We start from the raw sequence: 13,336 nt of genomic DNA on the forward strand, positions 1-13,336 counted from the left end.
GTGCCTGGGTGGCTTAGTCGCTTAAGTGTCAGACTCTTGACTTCAGCTCAGGTCATGACCTCATGGTTTGTGAGTTCAAGCCCCTGTCAGCCCAGAGCCTGCTTGAGATTCTCTCCTTCTCTCTCTGCCCATTCCCTGCTTGTTCTTTCTTTCTCAAAATAAATAAATAAACTCAAAAAAATTTTTAAAAGATATTGAAGATAGGAATATGGAAGTATTTAACAAATTTGGGATTATGAAGGTAGAAAATTTTGGTTTGTAGACTCATTAACTTGCGTTTTAGAAACATGTATTGTCTTGCATACTTAAATCTTTGCTGATAAAGTCAGAGTGTAATAAATTATTCTTTTTGGGTATTCATTCAATCACTTAAAAATTCTAATTATGTCCTTAATGAAAAGTATTAAATTTGCATTGAAAAATAGTGAGGAAAATCCTTTTGTATTTCTTGAATAACAAAACCATTAGGCTGAATATTAGTTTAGTTTCCTTTATCTAAACAGTTGCACCCAATGTTTGAATTCTGTTTTTTTCTTATTACTAATCTAAGAAGAGTCACTAACTTTAAGTGTGTGTGTGTGTGTGAGTGTGTATGAGAGAGAGAGACAGATTGATTGACTGACTGATTGGTTCGTTGTGGAAAGTCCCTCTGCTGTCTTAAAAACAGAATAAACTGAAGAGAATATTGGTACACTTGATGAGAGTGGTCCACAGTGTGTGCAGATCCTGGTGAGGAGTGAAAAGTAAAGCTACCAGGACATGATTATAGGCTACAACTTAAAGTTCTGGTTATTCTTTTATTATTATTACTTTTTATTGATGTATAGTTGACATGAAATAATGCATGTTTCAGGTATACAGCATAGTGATTCAACGATTATAAATTACACTGTGATCACAAATGTAGCTACCATCTATCACATGATTGTATGTATACAACACAATTACAATACCACTGACTATTCCCTATGTGTGCCTTTTATCCCCGTGACTTATTCATTCCATAACTGGAAGCCTGTGTCTCCTACTCTTCTTTACTCATTTTGCCTACCACTTCTCACTCTTGGCAACCATCAGTTTGTTCTCTGTATTTATGGGACTTTCTGCTTTTTGTTAGTTTGATTTGTTAGATTCCACACATAAGTGAAATTAAAAGGTATTTGTCTTTAGGGGCACTTGGGTGGCTCAGTTAGTTAAGCATTCATCTTCGGCTCATGTCATGATCTCACAGTTTGTGGGTTTGAGCCCTGCGTCACGCTTTGTGCTGACAGCTCAGAGCTTGTAGTCTGCTTCAGATTCTGTGTCTCCCTCTCACTCTCTACTCCTCCCCACTTGTGTGCTCTGTCTCTCTCAAAATTAAATACATAAACATTAGGAAAAAAAGGTATTTGTTTTTCTGTTTGACTGATTTTGCTTAGTACAGTACCCTCTAGGTCCATCCATGTTATCACAAAAAGCAAAATTTCATTTTTTTAATTTTATGTCTGAGTCATATTCCAGTGTGTATGTGTGAGGGGCACATCTTTATCCCTTCATCTCTCAGTGGACACTTAAGTTGCTTACATATTGTGGCTATTACAAATGATGTTGTAATAAATATAGGGGTGGATAAATCATTTCAAATTAGTTTTTTAGTTAGTTTTTTTTTTGTTTTGTTTTTTGTTTTTTTAATTCTTTGGGTGAGTATCCAGTAGCAAAATTACTGGATCCTATGGTATTTCTATTTCTTAGTTTTTTGAGGAACCCTTATACTGTTGTCCATAGTGGCTGTACCAATTTACATTCCCACTCACAGGGAGCAAGGATTCCCTTTCTCCACATCCTCATCAATACTTACTTCTTGTCTTTTTAATTTTAGCCATCCTGACTGGTGTAAGGTGATATCTCATTGTGGTTTTGATTTGCATTTCCCTGATGATTAGTAATGTTGATTCATCTCCTCGTGTGTCTGGCTTTGGAAAAATGTTTATTCAGATCCTCTCTCCATTTTTTAATCTGATTGTCTTTTTGTTGTTGAGTTGTGTAAGTTCTTCATGTATTTTGGATGTTAATCCCTTATCAGATAATAACACTTGCAAATTTCTTCTCCCATTCACTTGGTTGCCTTTTGTTTTATTGATGGTTTCCTTTGCTGGGCAAAAGCTTTTATAGTCCCAATTATTTATTTTTGCCTTTGTTTCCCTTGCCTGAGGATACAGATACAGAAAAATATTGCTAAGGCTGATGTCCAGGAGTTGACTGTCTATTTTAGGAGTTTTATGGTTTCAGGTCTTACATTTAGGTCTCTAATCCATTTTGAGTTTATTTTTGTGTAGGGTGTAAGAAAAGTGGTTTAGTTTCATTCTTTTGCCTGTGACTGTCCAGTTTTCCAAGCACCATTTATTGAAGAGACTGTTTTCCCCCTTGCATATTCTTGCCTCCTTTGTTGTAGATTAATTGACCACCTAAGTGTAGGTTTACGTCTGGGCTCTCTATCTTGTTCCATTGCTTTATGCATCTGTTTTGTGCCATTTCTTTACTATTTTAGTTACTGTAACTTTGTAGGATAGTTTGAAATCTGATATTGTGATACCTCCAACTTTGTTCTTCTTTCTGAAGACTGCTTTGGCTATTCAGGGTTTGTGGTTCCATACAAACTTTAGGATTATTTGAGCTACTTCTCTGAAAAATATTATTGGTGTTTTGATGGGAGTTGCATTGAATCTGTGGATTGCTTTAGATAGTATGGACATTTTAACAATATTCTTCCAGTACATGACATGGTATATCTTCCCATTTATTTGTGTCATCTTCAGTTTCTTTCATCAGTGTCTTACAGTTTTCACAGTACAGGTCTTTCACATAGTCAGCTAAATTTTTTGTAGATAATATTACTCTTTTTGATGCAGTTATAAGTGGGATTAAAAAATTGTGCTAGGTTATTTGTGTACAGAAAATCAACCCGTTTCCATATATTTTTTATTCTGCAACTTTACAGAATTCATTTATTACTTCAGATAGTTTTTTGGTGGTGTCTTTAGGGTTTTCTATATGTAATACCATGTTATCTGCAAATAGTGAGTTTTGCTACCTTACCAATTTGATTGTCTTATAATTTTTTTCTTGTCTGATTGCTGTAGCTAGGGACTTCCAGTCCTATGTTGAATAAAAGTGGTGAGAGTGGAAATCCCTGTCTTGAGAAAAAGCTTTCAGCTTCTCACTGTGCGTTTGTCCTATGTGGCATTTATTATGTTGAGGTATGTTCCCTCTAAACCCACTTTATTGAGAGTCTTCATTATGAACAGATACTGAATTTTGTCAAATGCTTTTTTATATCTATTGAGATGGTCATATGATTTTACCCTTTATTTTGTTTTGAGATGTATCACATTGACTGATTTGTGGATACTGAACTGCCCTTGCTTCCCTGGAATAAACTCCACTTCATTGTAGTGAATGATCCTTTGATGTATTGTTCAATTCAATTTCCTAATATGGGGCGCCTGGGTGGCTTGGTCGGTTAAGCGGTTAAGCGTCCGACTTCGGCTCAGGTCATGATCTCACTCTCCGTGGGTTTGAGCCCCGCGTCGGGCTCTGTGCTGACAGCTCAGAGCCTGGAGCCTGTTTCAGATTCTGTGTCTCCCTCTCTGTCTGCCCCTCCCCTGTTCATGCTCTGTCTCTCTCTGTCTCAAAAATAAATAAACGTTAAAAAAATTTTTTTTTTAATTTCCTAATATTTTATTGAGGATTTTTGCATCTGTGTGTATCAAGGGTGTTGATATATAATTTTCTTTTTTTATAGTGTTTTTGTTTGGTTTGGTACCAGGTACAATCAACCATTGTATTGATTTTGTACAATGAATTTGGAAGCATTTCTTCCCTTTTTTTTGTTTTGGAAGAGTTTGGAAAGGATAGGTATTAACTCTTCTTTAAATAGAATTTACCTGTGAAGTTATCTGGTCCTAGACTTTCGTTTGTTGAGAGCTTTGATGACCAGTTTCGTTTTGTTACTAGAAATTGGTCTGTTCATATTTTCTATTTCTTCCTGACTCACTCTTGGAAAATTATGTCTTAGGAATTATCCATTTCTGCTAGTTTGTCCAATTTATTAGCATATAATTTTTCATAGTTATCTCATAATTCTTTGTGTTTTTATGGTATCAGTTGTAACTTCTCTTATTTCGGATTTTGAGTCCTCTTTTTTTCTTGGTGAAAAAGGTTTAGAAGTTTTCTTTGTTTTTTCAAAGAATTTCTCTTGGTTTCATTTCTTTTCCATTGTGTTTTTAGTCTCTGTTTCATTTGTTTCTGCTCTGATCTTTATTATTTTCTTTATTGTATTAACTTGGGGCCTTGTTCTTTTCTGGTTCCTTTATGTGTAAGGGAACATTTGTTTATTTGAGATTTTTCTTGTTTTTTTTTTTTTTTTTTTTTGAAGTAGGGCTATATCTTTATAAACTTCACTCTTAAAACTGCTTTGATCTATCCCAAAGTTTTCAAACCATTGTGTTTCCATTTTCATTTGTCTCTAAGTATTTATTTCCTCTTTGATTTCTTCATCGACCCATTGGTTGTTTAATAACTTGTTTAGCTTCCGTATGTTTGTGGGATGGTGGGTTTTTTTCCCCCTTCAGTTTTTCTCTTGTAATTGATTTCTAATTTCATATTGTTGGAAAAAATGTTTGATATATTTCAGTCTTTTAAAATTTGTTGAGACTTGTTTTGTGGCCTCACAATTGATCTCATCTGGAGAATGTTCCATGTACACTTGAAAAGAATGTGTATTCTGCTTTTTGGGGATGAAATGTTCAATATTTATGTGTTAAATCCATCTACCTAAGAATATGTTACTTAAGGCCACTGGTTCTTTATTGACTTGCCATTTGGATGCTTTTTCCATTGATGTGAATGGGGTTTTAAAGTCCCATACTATTACTGTTTTACTGTCAATTTATCCCTTTATGTCTGTTAATATTTGTTTTATGTTTTTAGGTACTCCTGTGTGTTGGGCACGTAGATATTTACAATTGGTATACCCTCTTGTTGATTGATCCCTTTATCATTATTTAATGCCCTTCTTTGTCTTTTGTTACAGTCTATGTTTTAAAGTCTATTTTGTCTGATATAAGTATTGTTACCCCAACTTTTTTTTCCAATTCCATTTGCATGGAATATATTTTTCTGTCCCTCCACTTTTAGTCTGTATGTGTCTTTAGGTCTGACGTGAGGCTCTTATAGGAGCATATAGAAGGGTCTAGTTTTTTCTTTTTATCCATTCAGTCACCTTTTGTCTTTTTATTGGAGTATTTCGTCTATTTACATTTATAGTAATTATTAACAGGTATGTACTTATTGCCATCATGCTCATTGTTTTTGGTTGTTTTTTAGTTCTTTTTCTCTTGCTCTCTTCCCCATGATTTGATGACTTTCTTTAGTGTTATGCTTGGGTTCATTTCTTTATATTTTTTGGTGGTTTGTGGTTACCATGAAGATCATATATAACATCCTATATATTTAGCAGTCTATTAAGTTGTTGGTTGCTTAAGTTCAATATATACTAAATTCACTACCGTTTTACTTCTTCCTCTCACAGTTTATGTATATGATGTCATTTTATATTTTATATTTTGTGTATCCTTTGACTAATTTTTGTAGACGTAATTGATTTTACTACTTTTGGTTTTTAACCTTCATACTAGTTTTGTGTGTGATTGATCTATTGCTTTTACTGTATGTTTGCTTTAGCAGTAAAATTTTTTCCATAATTTCCTTCTACTTATGGCTTTTTCTTTTCTGCTTAAAGATGTCCCTTTAACCTTTCTTGTAAAGTAGTTTAGTGAGGATGAGCTTCTTTAACTTGTTTTTCTCTGGGAAACTCTTTAGCTCTCCTTTAATTCTGAATGCTTATCTTGCCTGGTAGAGTATTCTTGGTTGTGAGTTTTTTCTTTTTAGCACTCTGAATGTATCCTACTACTCCCTTCTGGCCTGAAAAATCAGCTGATAGCCTTGGTTTCCCCTTCATGTAACCATTTGCTTTTCTTCTGTTGCTGTTAAGATTCTCGCTTTATCTTTAATGTTTGACATTTTATTTGTCTTGGTGTGGTCTCCCTGGGTTAATCTTGTTTGGAGCTCTCTATCTCTGTTATCTCTTCCTCTATCTCTGTTAAGAAAGTTTTCAGTCATTATTTCTTCAAATAAATTATTTGCCCCTTTCTCATCCTTCTGGAACCCGTATAATGTGTTATGTTAGTATGGTTGATGTTGTCCTAGAGGTTCCTTAGCGTGTGCTTTTTTTTTTTTTTTTTTTAATTTTGCTTTTGTTCAGCTTGGGTACTTTGCACTAACATATCTTCCAGATTGTTCATCCCTTCTTCTGCATCCTCTAATCTGCATCCTCCATTGTATTTTTCATTTCACTTACTGTATTCTTCGGCTGATTGGTTCTTTTTAATTTTTTATATCTATGTTGAAGTAACATAGATATATAATTTGTTCATTTACTCTTTGTTCATGTCTAGTGAGCCTCTTTATGACCATTACTTTGAGCTCTTCATTGGGTAAACTGCTTATCTCCATTTCATTTAGTTCTTTTTCTGAAGTTTTGTCTTGTTCCATTGTTTGGAACGTATCTCACTGTGCCCTCCTTTCTCTGGCTCTTGCTGTTTCTATGTATTGGGTAGATCAGCTGCTTTCCCCGATCTTGAAAGTAGTGGTCTTATATAGAAGGCATCCTATGAGACCCAATAGCACACTTACCTCTAGTCACTAGAACTAGGTGCTCCAAGGGTATCCCTTATGTAGGTTGTGTGTGCACCCTCCTGTTGTGACTAAGCCATCACTTCTGCAGGGTGCACTGATGAGCAGGGCTGGCAGAAAGGCCTGGCTGTAGCTGCTGCAGGCTTGCTGATGGGTGAGGTTAACTCTTGGCACAGCAGGCTGAGAGGTCCAGCTACAACTTTTGTTGAGTGTGGTTGTAGGCAGGGCACTGTCCCTGTAGGATTGCTCACTGGGTGTGGCATTGTAGGAGTCGCTTTGGAGGCACACATAGGGTTTGGCTGTTTGATTAAAGTGGTTTCGCAGGGGAATGCCAGGGTAGCATGAGCACTGCTACTAAGGAAGATAGATAATGTCAAAACTGGCACCTGCAAGTGTCCAGTTAGCTAGGCTGAAGAAGAGCAAGGAAAATGGTGCTTCCCATCATTTCTATTCTTGTATATCCCTCCCCCTTTCACACATGCCCTAAACTTAGTCAAATGAATGTCCTTCATATATAACCCAGGTGCTTTGCAAGGTGCTGTTTCTGTCCTGGGTCTTGGACTAAGTGATAAAATGCATTGATCCTTTAAAAGCAGAGTCTTGGGGCGCCTGGGTGGCTCAGTCGGTTGAGCGTCCGACTTCAGCTCAGATCACGATTTCACAGTTCGTGGGTTCGAGTTCCGCGTCGGGCCCTGTGCTGACAGCTCAGAGCCTGGAGCCTGCTTCACATTCTGTGTCTCCCTCTCTCTCTGCCCCTTCCCTGCTCATGCTGTGTCTCTCTCTGTCTCAAAATTAAATAAACATTAAAAAAAATAATAATAAAAAAATAAAAGCAGAGGTTTTTTTTTTTTCCCCCCCTTATAGCCTTCAGCTTTCCCAGAGTTAAGGCCTACTGATTTTCAAAGCTCTTGGAGTTATCACTGCTGATTTTCAAAGCCAGGTGTTATGTGTAGCTTGTCTTCTTGGGGCTGATTCCCAGAGCCAGGGTGCCTAACTTGATCCGCTCACTCCTCTGGGAGGGCCTCCACGCCTGTGATACCACTCCCACTTTTGGATTACCTGCCAGGGATTTTGTTCCTGACTGCATCTCTGCCCCTCATACCCTCTCAATGTGTCCTTTCTTTTATACTTTTATAAAGATTTGTTCTGGTAATCTTAAGATTATTTTCAGAATGAGTTGCATTATATGTAGTTGTTGCCTTGGTGCCTGAGGAAGGAGGTGAGCTCAGGATCCTCTTAGCCATCTTCCCCTGCTCCCAAGTTTTGCTTACTCTTTGTTGTACATTTTGAAACATTAATTTATTTTAATCAAACTATAATAATTTGATAATATAAATTAGTATTGTTTATAGCAAAAGTCATGAGGAATTTATAAGATTTAATTTCAGTACATTTGGTTTTTTTTCTCCTTCCTTTAGATCGTGTAACAAAGAAAATTGAAGAGTCAGAATCACATCTGGAGTCTGAAATTAAAAGGAAAGTACCACAGAAACGTCATAGTAGCACATATCAGTCTCTATCTCCTCTGTCTCCTGCTTCAAAAAAATGTTTAACTGATATAGAGGTGGGTAGAGAAATTCTTCTTTGTTGCTAATCAATTAGTTGGTATTTTTATCAGTATAACATTTAATACTTACTAAATTCTAGGGGATCTTTCCTTATAGTACTAGAAGAGACATAGAAAAGTTTTTTTTTTTTTAATGTTTATTTATTTTGAGAGAGAGCGAGTGTTGAGTGGGGGAGGAGCAAAGAAAGAGAAGAGAGAATCCCAAGCAGGCTCCACACTGTCAGCATGGAGCCCAGTGTGGGGCTCAGTCCCACGAACCATGAGATCTTGACCGATCTGAGACGAAATTGAGAGTTGAACGCTTAACCTACTGAGCTGCCCAAGAGTCCCTAGAAAAAAAATTTTTTTAATGTGTATTTATTTCCGAGAGAGAGTATGAGCAGGGGAGGGGCAGAGAGAGAGGGAGACACAGAATCTGAAACAGGCTCCAGGCTCTGAGCTGTCAGCACAGAGTCAGATGCAGGGCTCGAACCCACAAACCATGAGATCATGACCTGAGCTGAAGTCAGATGGTTAAGTGACTGAGCTGCTTAGGAGCCTCTCCTAGAAAGTTTTTTAAGCAGACTTTTCTGCCTTCACTATGTCATTTTTTTCATTATCCAAAATGTAAAACACATATATCTGGAAAGAATTTATCAGTGCCTTCCTGCAACATACTCCAAATAATAGCTCTCAACCAGAAATATTTTGAAATTATTTTAAATTTTCAAAAAGTTGAAGAAATAATAAAACAGCTTACATACACTTCTATTAGATTCCTCAGTTTTCCACATTTGAAATATTGATCTCCCTCCCTTCTACCTTCCCTCTGTATATGTGTGTGTTTCTGCACCATTTGAGTATAAGTAACAAATATGATGCCTATTTATTACTTTAATGTTTTAGTGCACGTTTCCTTAGAAAAGGCAGGGGAGGGGGCAGAGAATGGGGCATGTTCCTATAAAACCAGAGTATGCTTGTCAAAATTTTATAATTAACATAGATCCAAAATTATTGTCTAATCCACCAACTCCATTCACATTTCACCTAATTAATTTCCTTCACTGGAACGGGATCAAATTCAGGATTGTGTTATATTTCATTGTTGTAATCTTTAGTCTTCCTTAATCTGGAATAATTCTTAGTCCTTCCTTGTCTTTCATTAAGTTGATATTTGTGAGGAGTATGTTTCTTCATGATTTATGCATTTTTAGTATATGTGCTGCCGAAGCGAGCACAATTTATGCATTTTAAAAGAATCCTCTCAAGTGATTCTATAATCTCATCATTGCATCATATCAGAATGTATACAATTTTCACATTATAACATTTATCTTAAGATGTACTTTCCTATATTTGTCCACCTTAAAGTTAATTAGTAGGTATTATTTATTAATAAGATGAGCTGCTGTAAGGTAGAGTGTATATAAAGTATAATAAAAGGATGTAACACTCTAAGGTAGAAATTTTCCTTATATTTACTTATTTCTTTATACAGCTCAATACATAGATCTTTTCTTTTTTTGGAAGTATAGTAGACACAACATGGATTCTTACTCAAAAAAATTATACTCTGTCACTGTCATTATTTTGATGCTCAGATTGTCCCAGTCTTGGCCCCCAGGAAGTTCTTTAAGCTGGCTCCTCTTTCTTTTTGACATAACCACATCATTCTTTGAATACTTCCTTAAGTTTTGATGTAACCAGATGGTCTAGACTTCTTTGTATCTTCTCTGTCTCAGCTCTAGAGTTATGTATTTCTCCAAGGGCCATTGTTCCTATAAGTGGAGGGACTATATTTGGGCATTAGTTATGCTTATTGCTAATTGGTATCATGTGTAGAGGCCCTCTCAGTGGGCAAAACTAGCAAATATATGTGTGTTTATGTGTTAATATTTAATACATGTTAAAATGCATGCATTCACACTGATAGTTCCCGTTCTGGTCTAATACCACAGTGTTTATCTTAGCCTTTCCCACTTTGCATATTTGTAACTTCCTTTCTGACTGAGAAGCCTGACTCCCATCATTTACTTATTGGTTCAGTTGCTTTTTATCTGATCATTCTCCTGGAGTGCCAGCCTAAGGTTGGCCTAGCCCATACTGGCATTTCCCCGCGGCCTGGCCCACTGCTTGATCCAGGTAAAGAAGCAGAAAGGACACACTGTCCTTCTCTCCCCTAAGCATTCCAGCTGAAAACCTCAGAATTTTTTAACATTTAAAATAAATCTTTCTTTTACTCTTTACTGCATTCCAGTTGTTCTTACTCTGTTCTTAGTGAACATAAAGAATAGATTCTAGCCACCCTTTATGTAATTTTTAATTCTTAAACAAGATTAGTGGTTTTTTTCCCCACATGTAGCTTGTGAAATGCTACACTATGTACTGTTTACAAGGAAACACAGTCTTTGATATTTAATGAGATTATACATCTTAAGGATATTTACTAAAAATGACATCCATTGGTGTCTCATCAGAGACAGGTTCATTCTTATTAAGCTTACTTAGTTATTATTTATCTATAGAGTCTGGCAGATAGTATGTGTTACTGACTAGGATTTATTTTATTTTGTAATAGTCTACCTACCAAGAGGGGGAAAGTGAGACTTTAATTAGTCTTTGTTTTCCAAAATAAATTTTATCTAACATGAAATTATTATGGAAATATATAACTTCATACACACTTTACTAAAAGTAATTGAGCAGTGTTGAGATTATAGTGTTTAGATTGTTAGGTTGATACAGTTCTGAATCTGTAGTTTTTATCATGGAAAATTTAATACTATATTTGGTTCAGCTAACATGCATTTTGTTTTTGTTGCAAATAGTTCCAAGGTATGTGTTTCTTAGCTGATGGAAGGCATATGATAATAGTTTACAGTATAGTACATTCTGCATTTTAATATCAGAAATTTGAATAGTGCTTTCTGTGTTTAGTATCAACTTATAAAAGGAAATATGTGGGAGTATTACCTTTTCATGGGGTTCTTTCCATTGAAATATGTACTATTTATCTTTGTTATAGGCAATGAAAAATTGGAGTCAGATTTTTTTTACGTTTATGTGTTTATTATGAGAGAGAAAGAGAGAACACAAGTGTGCACACTGTCGGTGGGAGCAGAGAGAAAGGGGGAGAGAAAGAATCCCAAGCAGGCTCTGCACTGTCAGCATGGAGCCCCATGCAGGGCTTGAACTCATAAACCATGAGATCATGACTTGAGCTAAATTAAAAGTGAGACACTTAATCAACTGAGCCACCCAGGTGCCTCTGGTGTCAGATTCTTAAAAGACAGGGTTAGCTTATATGTAGTTGATTCCCACTACAACAGATGGGGCTCGGTTTTCCACATAAATTAATATCTTTAAACTTTTTTGGGGTTCACCAGGATATTTTGTAAACCTATGTAGAAATGGAAGTATTTCTTTGCTTACTATGAAAAGAGTGGGGTTTAGATTTTTCTGAGATGATTAGGTATTTTATCACAGTGTGGTATGCATAGATGGGCACTGCTGTTTTGTTTGAGTTTCCCTTTTAGGTGCATTGTGACATGGCCAACCATTTGAAGTCCATTAGGGAACAATTGCATTATTTCATTTAAATGTACAGTTGACCCTTGAACAACACAGGAGTTAGAAGTGCTGATCCCTGCACAATTGAAAATCTGCATATTAACTTTTAACTCTTCCAGAATTTTATTCATTTATTTACTTCATTTAATTAACTTAACTGTTGTCTAGAAGCCTTACCAACAACACAGTTGATTGTCACATACTTTGCATGTTATGTATTATATAGTGTATTTTTTTAAATGTTTATTTATTTTTGAGAGAGAGAAAGCACTAGTGGAATAAGGGTAGAGAGAGAGGGAAACAATCCAAAGCAGGCTCCAGGCTCTGAGCTGTCAGCACAGGGCCTTATGTAGGGTTTGAACCCACAAACCATGAGATTATGACCTGAGCTGAGGTCAGACGCTTAACCAACTGAGCCACCCAGGTGCCTCTGTATACTGTATTCTTACTATAAGGTAAGCTAGAGAAAAGTACATGTTGAGAAAATAATAAGGAAGATAAAATACATTTACAGTACTGTATTTATCAAAAAATATTGTCATGTAAGTGGACCTATGCTGTTCAAACCTGTGTTGTTCAAGGGTTAACTATACTAGTATTTCTTTCCCTTATTGACAATAGGCTAAAATTCGAGAGGTAGATAATCTGTCCCATGTTTGTGTCTAACGAGTTATTTGCATAGTTCACCTGTTAACTATACATCCTAAATACACAGGGCACTATCACAAGTGCTATGAGAAAAAAATTCCTTATACCTAGACTCTACAAATAGTATAACAGAATTCTGCTATGTATTGGCAGAGAAAGAGACATGTTCTTTTTTTTTTTTTTTTTTTATAATCTACATATGCTGTGATAGTGAACAATGTTCTAAGTTCAGCTTTGCCTTGGTTGAAGCTTCGTTTCATTCTTTGTTGTTATCTGGGGTAGATCGTTGAATAGATAACATGGTTTGATAGAATGGCTCTGTTGTGAGTCATGTAAGACAAGGGAAACAGTTTTTGTCAGTTTTCCCTTGTTTAAAACAAGAAGATAAGACTAGACCAGTGGTCTTTAGACAATTTCCTAAGTGTATTTAAGGTATAAATGTACATAGAATAAGGTGTCCAGAACTTAAGCTTTTAGCTCAGTGAATTTTGAAATTTATGTTTATACAACGTGTTCCTCCTACAACTACTTGATGACTTCTGTCACCTAAAAGATTTTAAAAATTTTAAACAACTATACATTCTCTTACATATTTTTAAGTTGACATTGAACATTTTTTGTTTCAAGATTAAATGGTTACATAGGATGTAATAGTTGACACAGTGAAAAGAGTAACATTTTATTTTATTATTTTTGAGAGAGAGAAAACGCAAGCTGGGAAGGGGCAGAGAGGGAGAGAGAGGATTCCAAACAGGCTCCATGCTGCCAGCACAGAGCCCACTGTGGGGCTCGAACCTACAAACTGTAAGATCATGACCTGAGCCAAAACCAAAATCAGAT

At 35.9% G+C, this 13,336-nt stretch overlaps 1 protein-coding gene across 5 annotated transcripts in view; it reads left to right on the forward strand.

Annotated features, from left to right (window-relative positions):
• The window catches only part of SENP6 (SUMO specific peptidase 6), a 115,969-nt gene that overhangs the window by 55,536 nt on the left and 47,097 nt on the right, over positions 1-13,336 (forward strand). For all 5 annotated transcript variants that reach the window (XM_047858009.1, XM_047858014.1, XM_047858010.1 and 2 more), the window contains one exon: positions 8,151-8,296. In XM_047858009.1, the coding sequence (XP_047713965.1) occupies positions 8,151-8,296 (146 nt within the window). The remainder of the gene's footprint in view (positions 1-8,150; positions 8,297-13,336) is intronic.

This window comes from Prionailurus viverrinus, chromosome B2 (assembly GCF_022837055.1).
Source record: "Prionailurus viverrinus isolate Anna chromosome B2, UM_Priviv_1.0, whole genome shotgun sequence".
Taxonomy (NCBI): domain Eukaryota; kingdom Metazoa; phylum Chordata; class Mammalia; order Carnivora; family Felidae; genus Prionailurus; species Prionailurus viverrinus.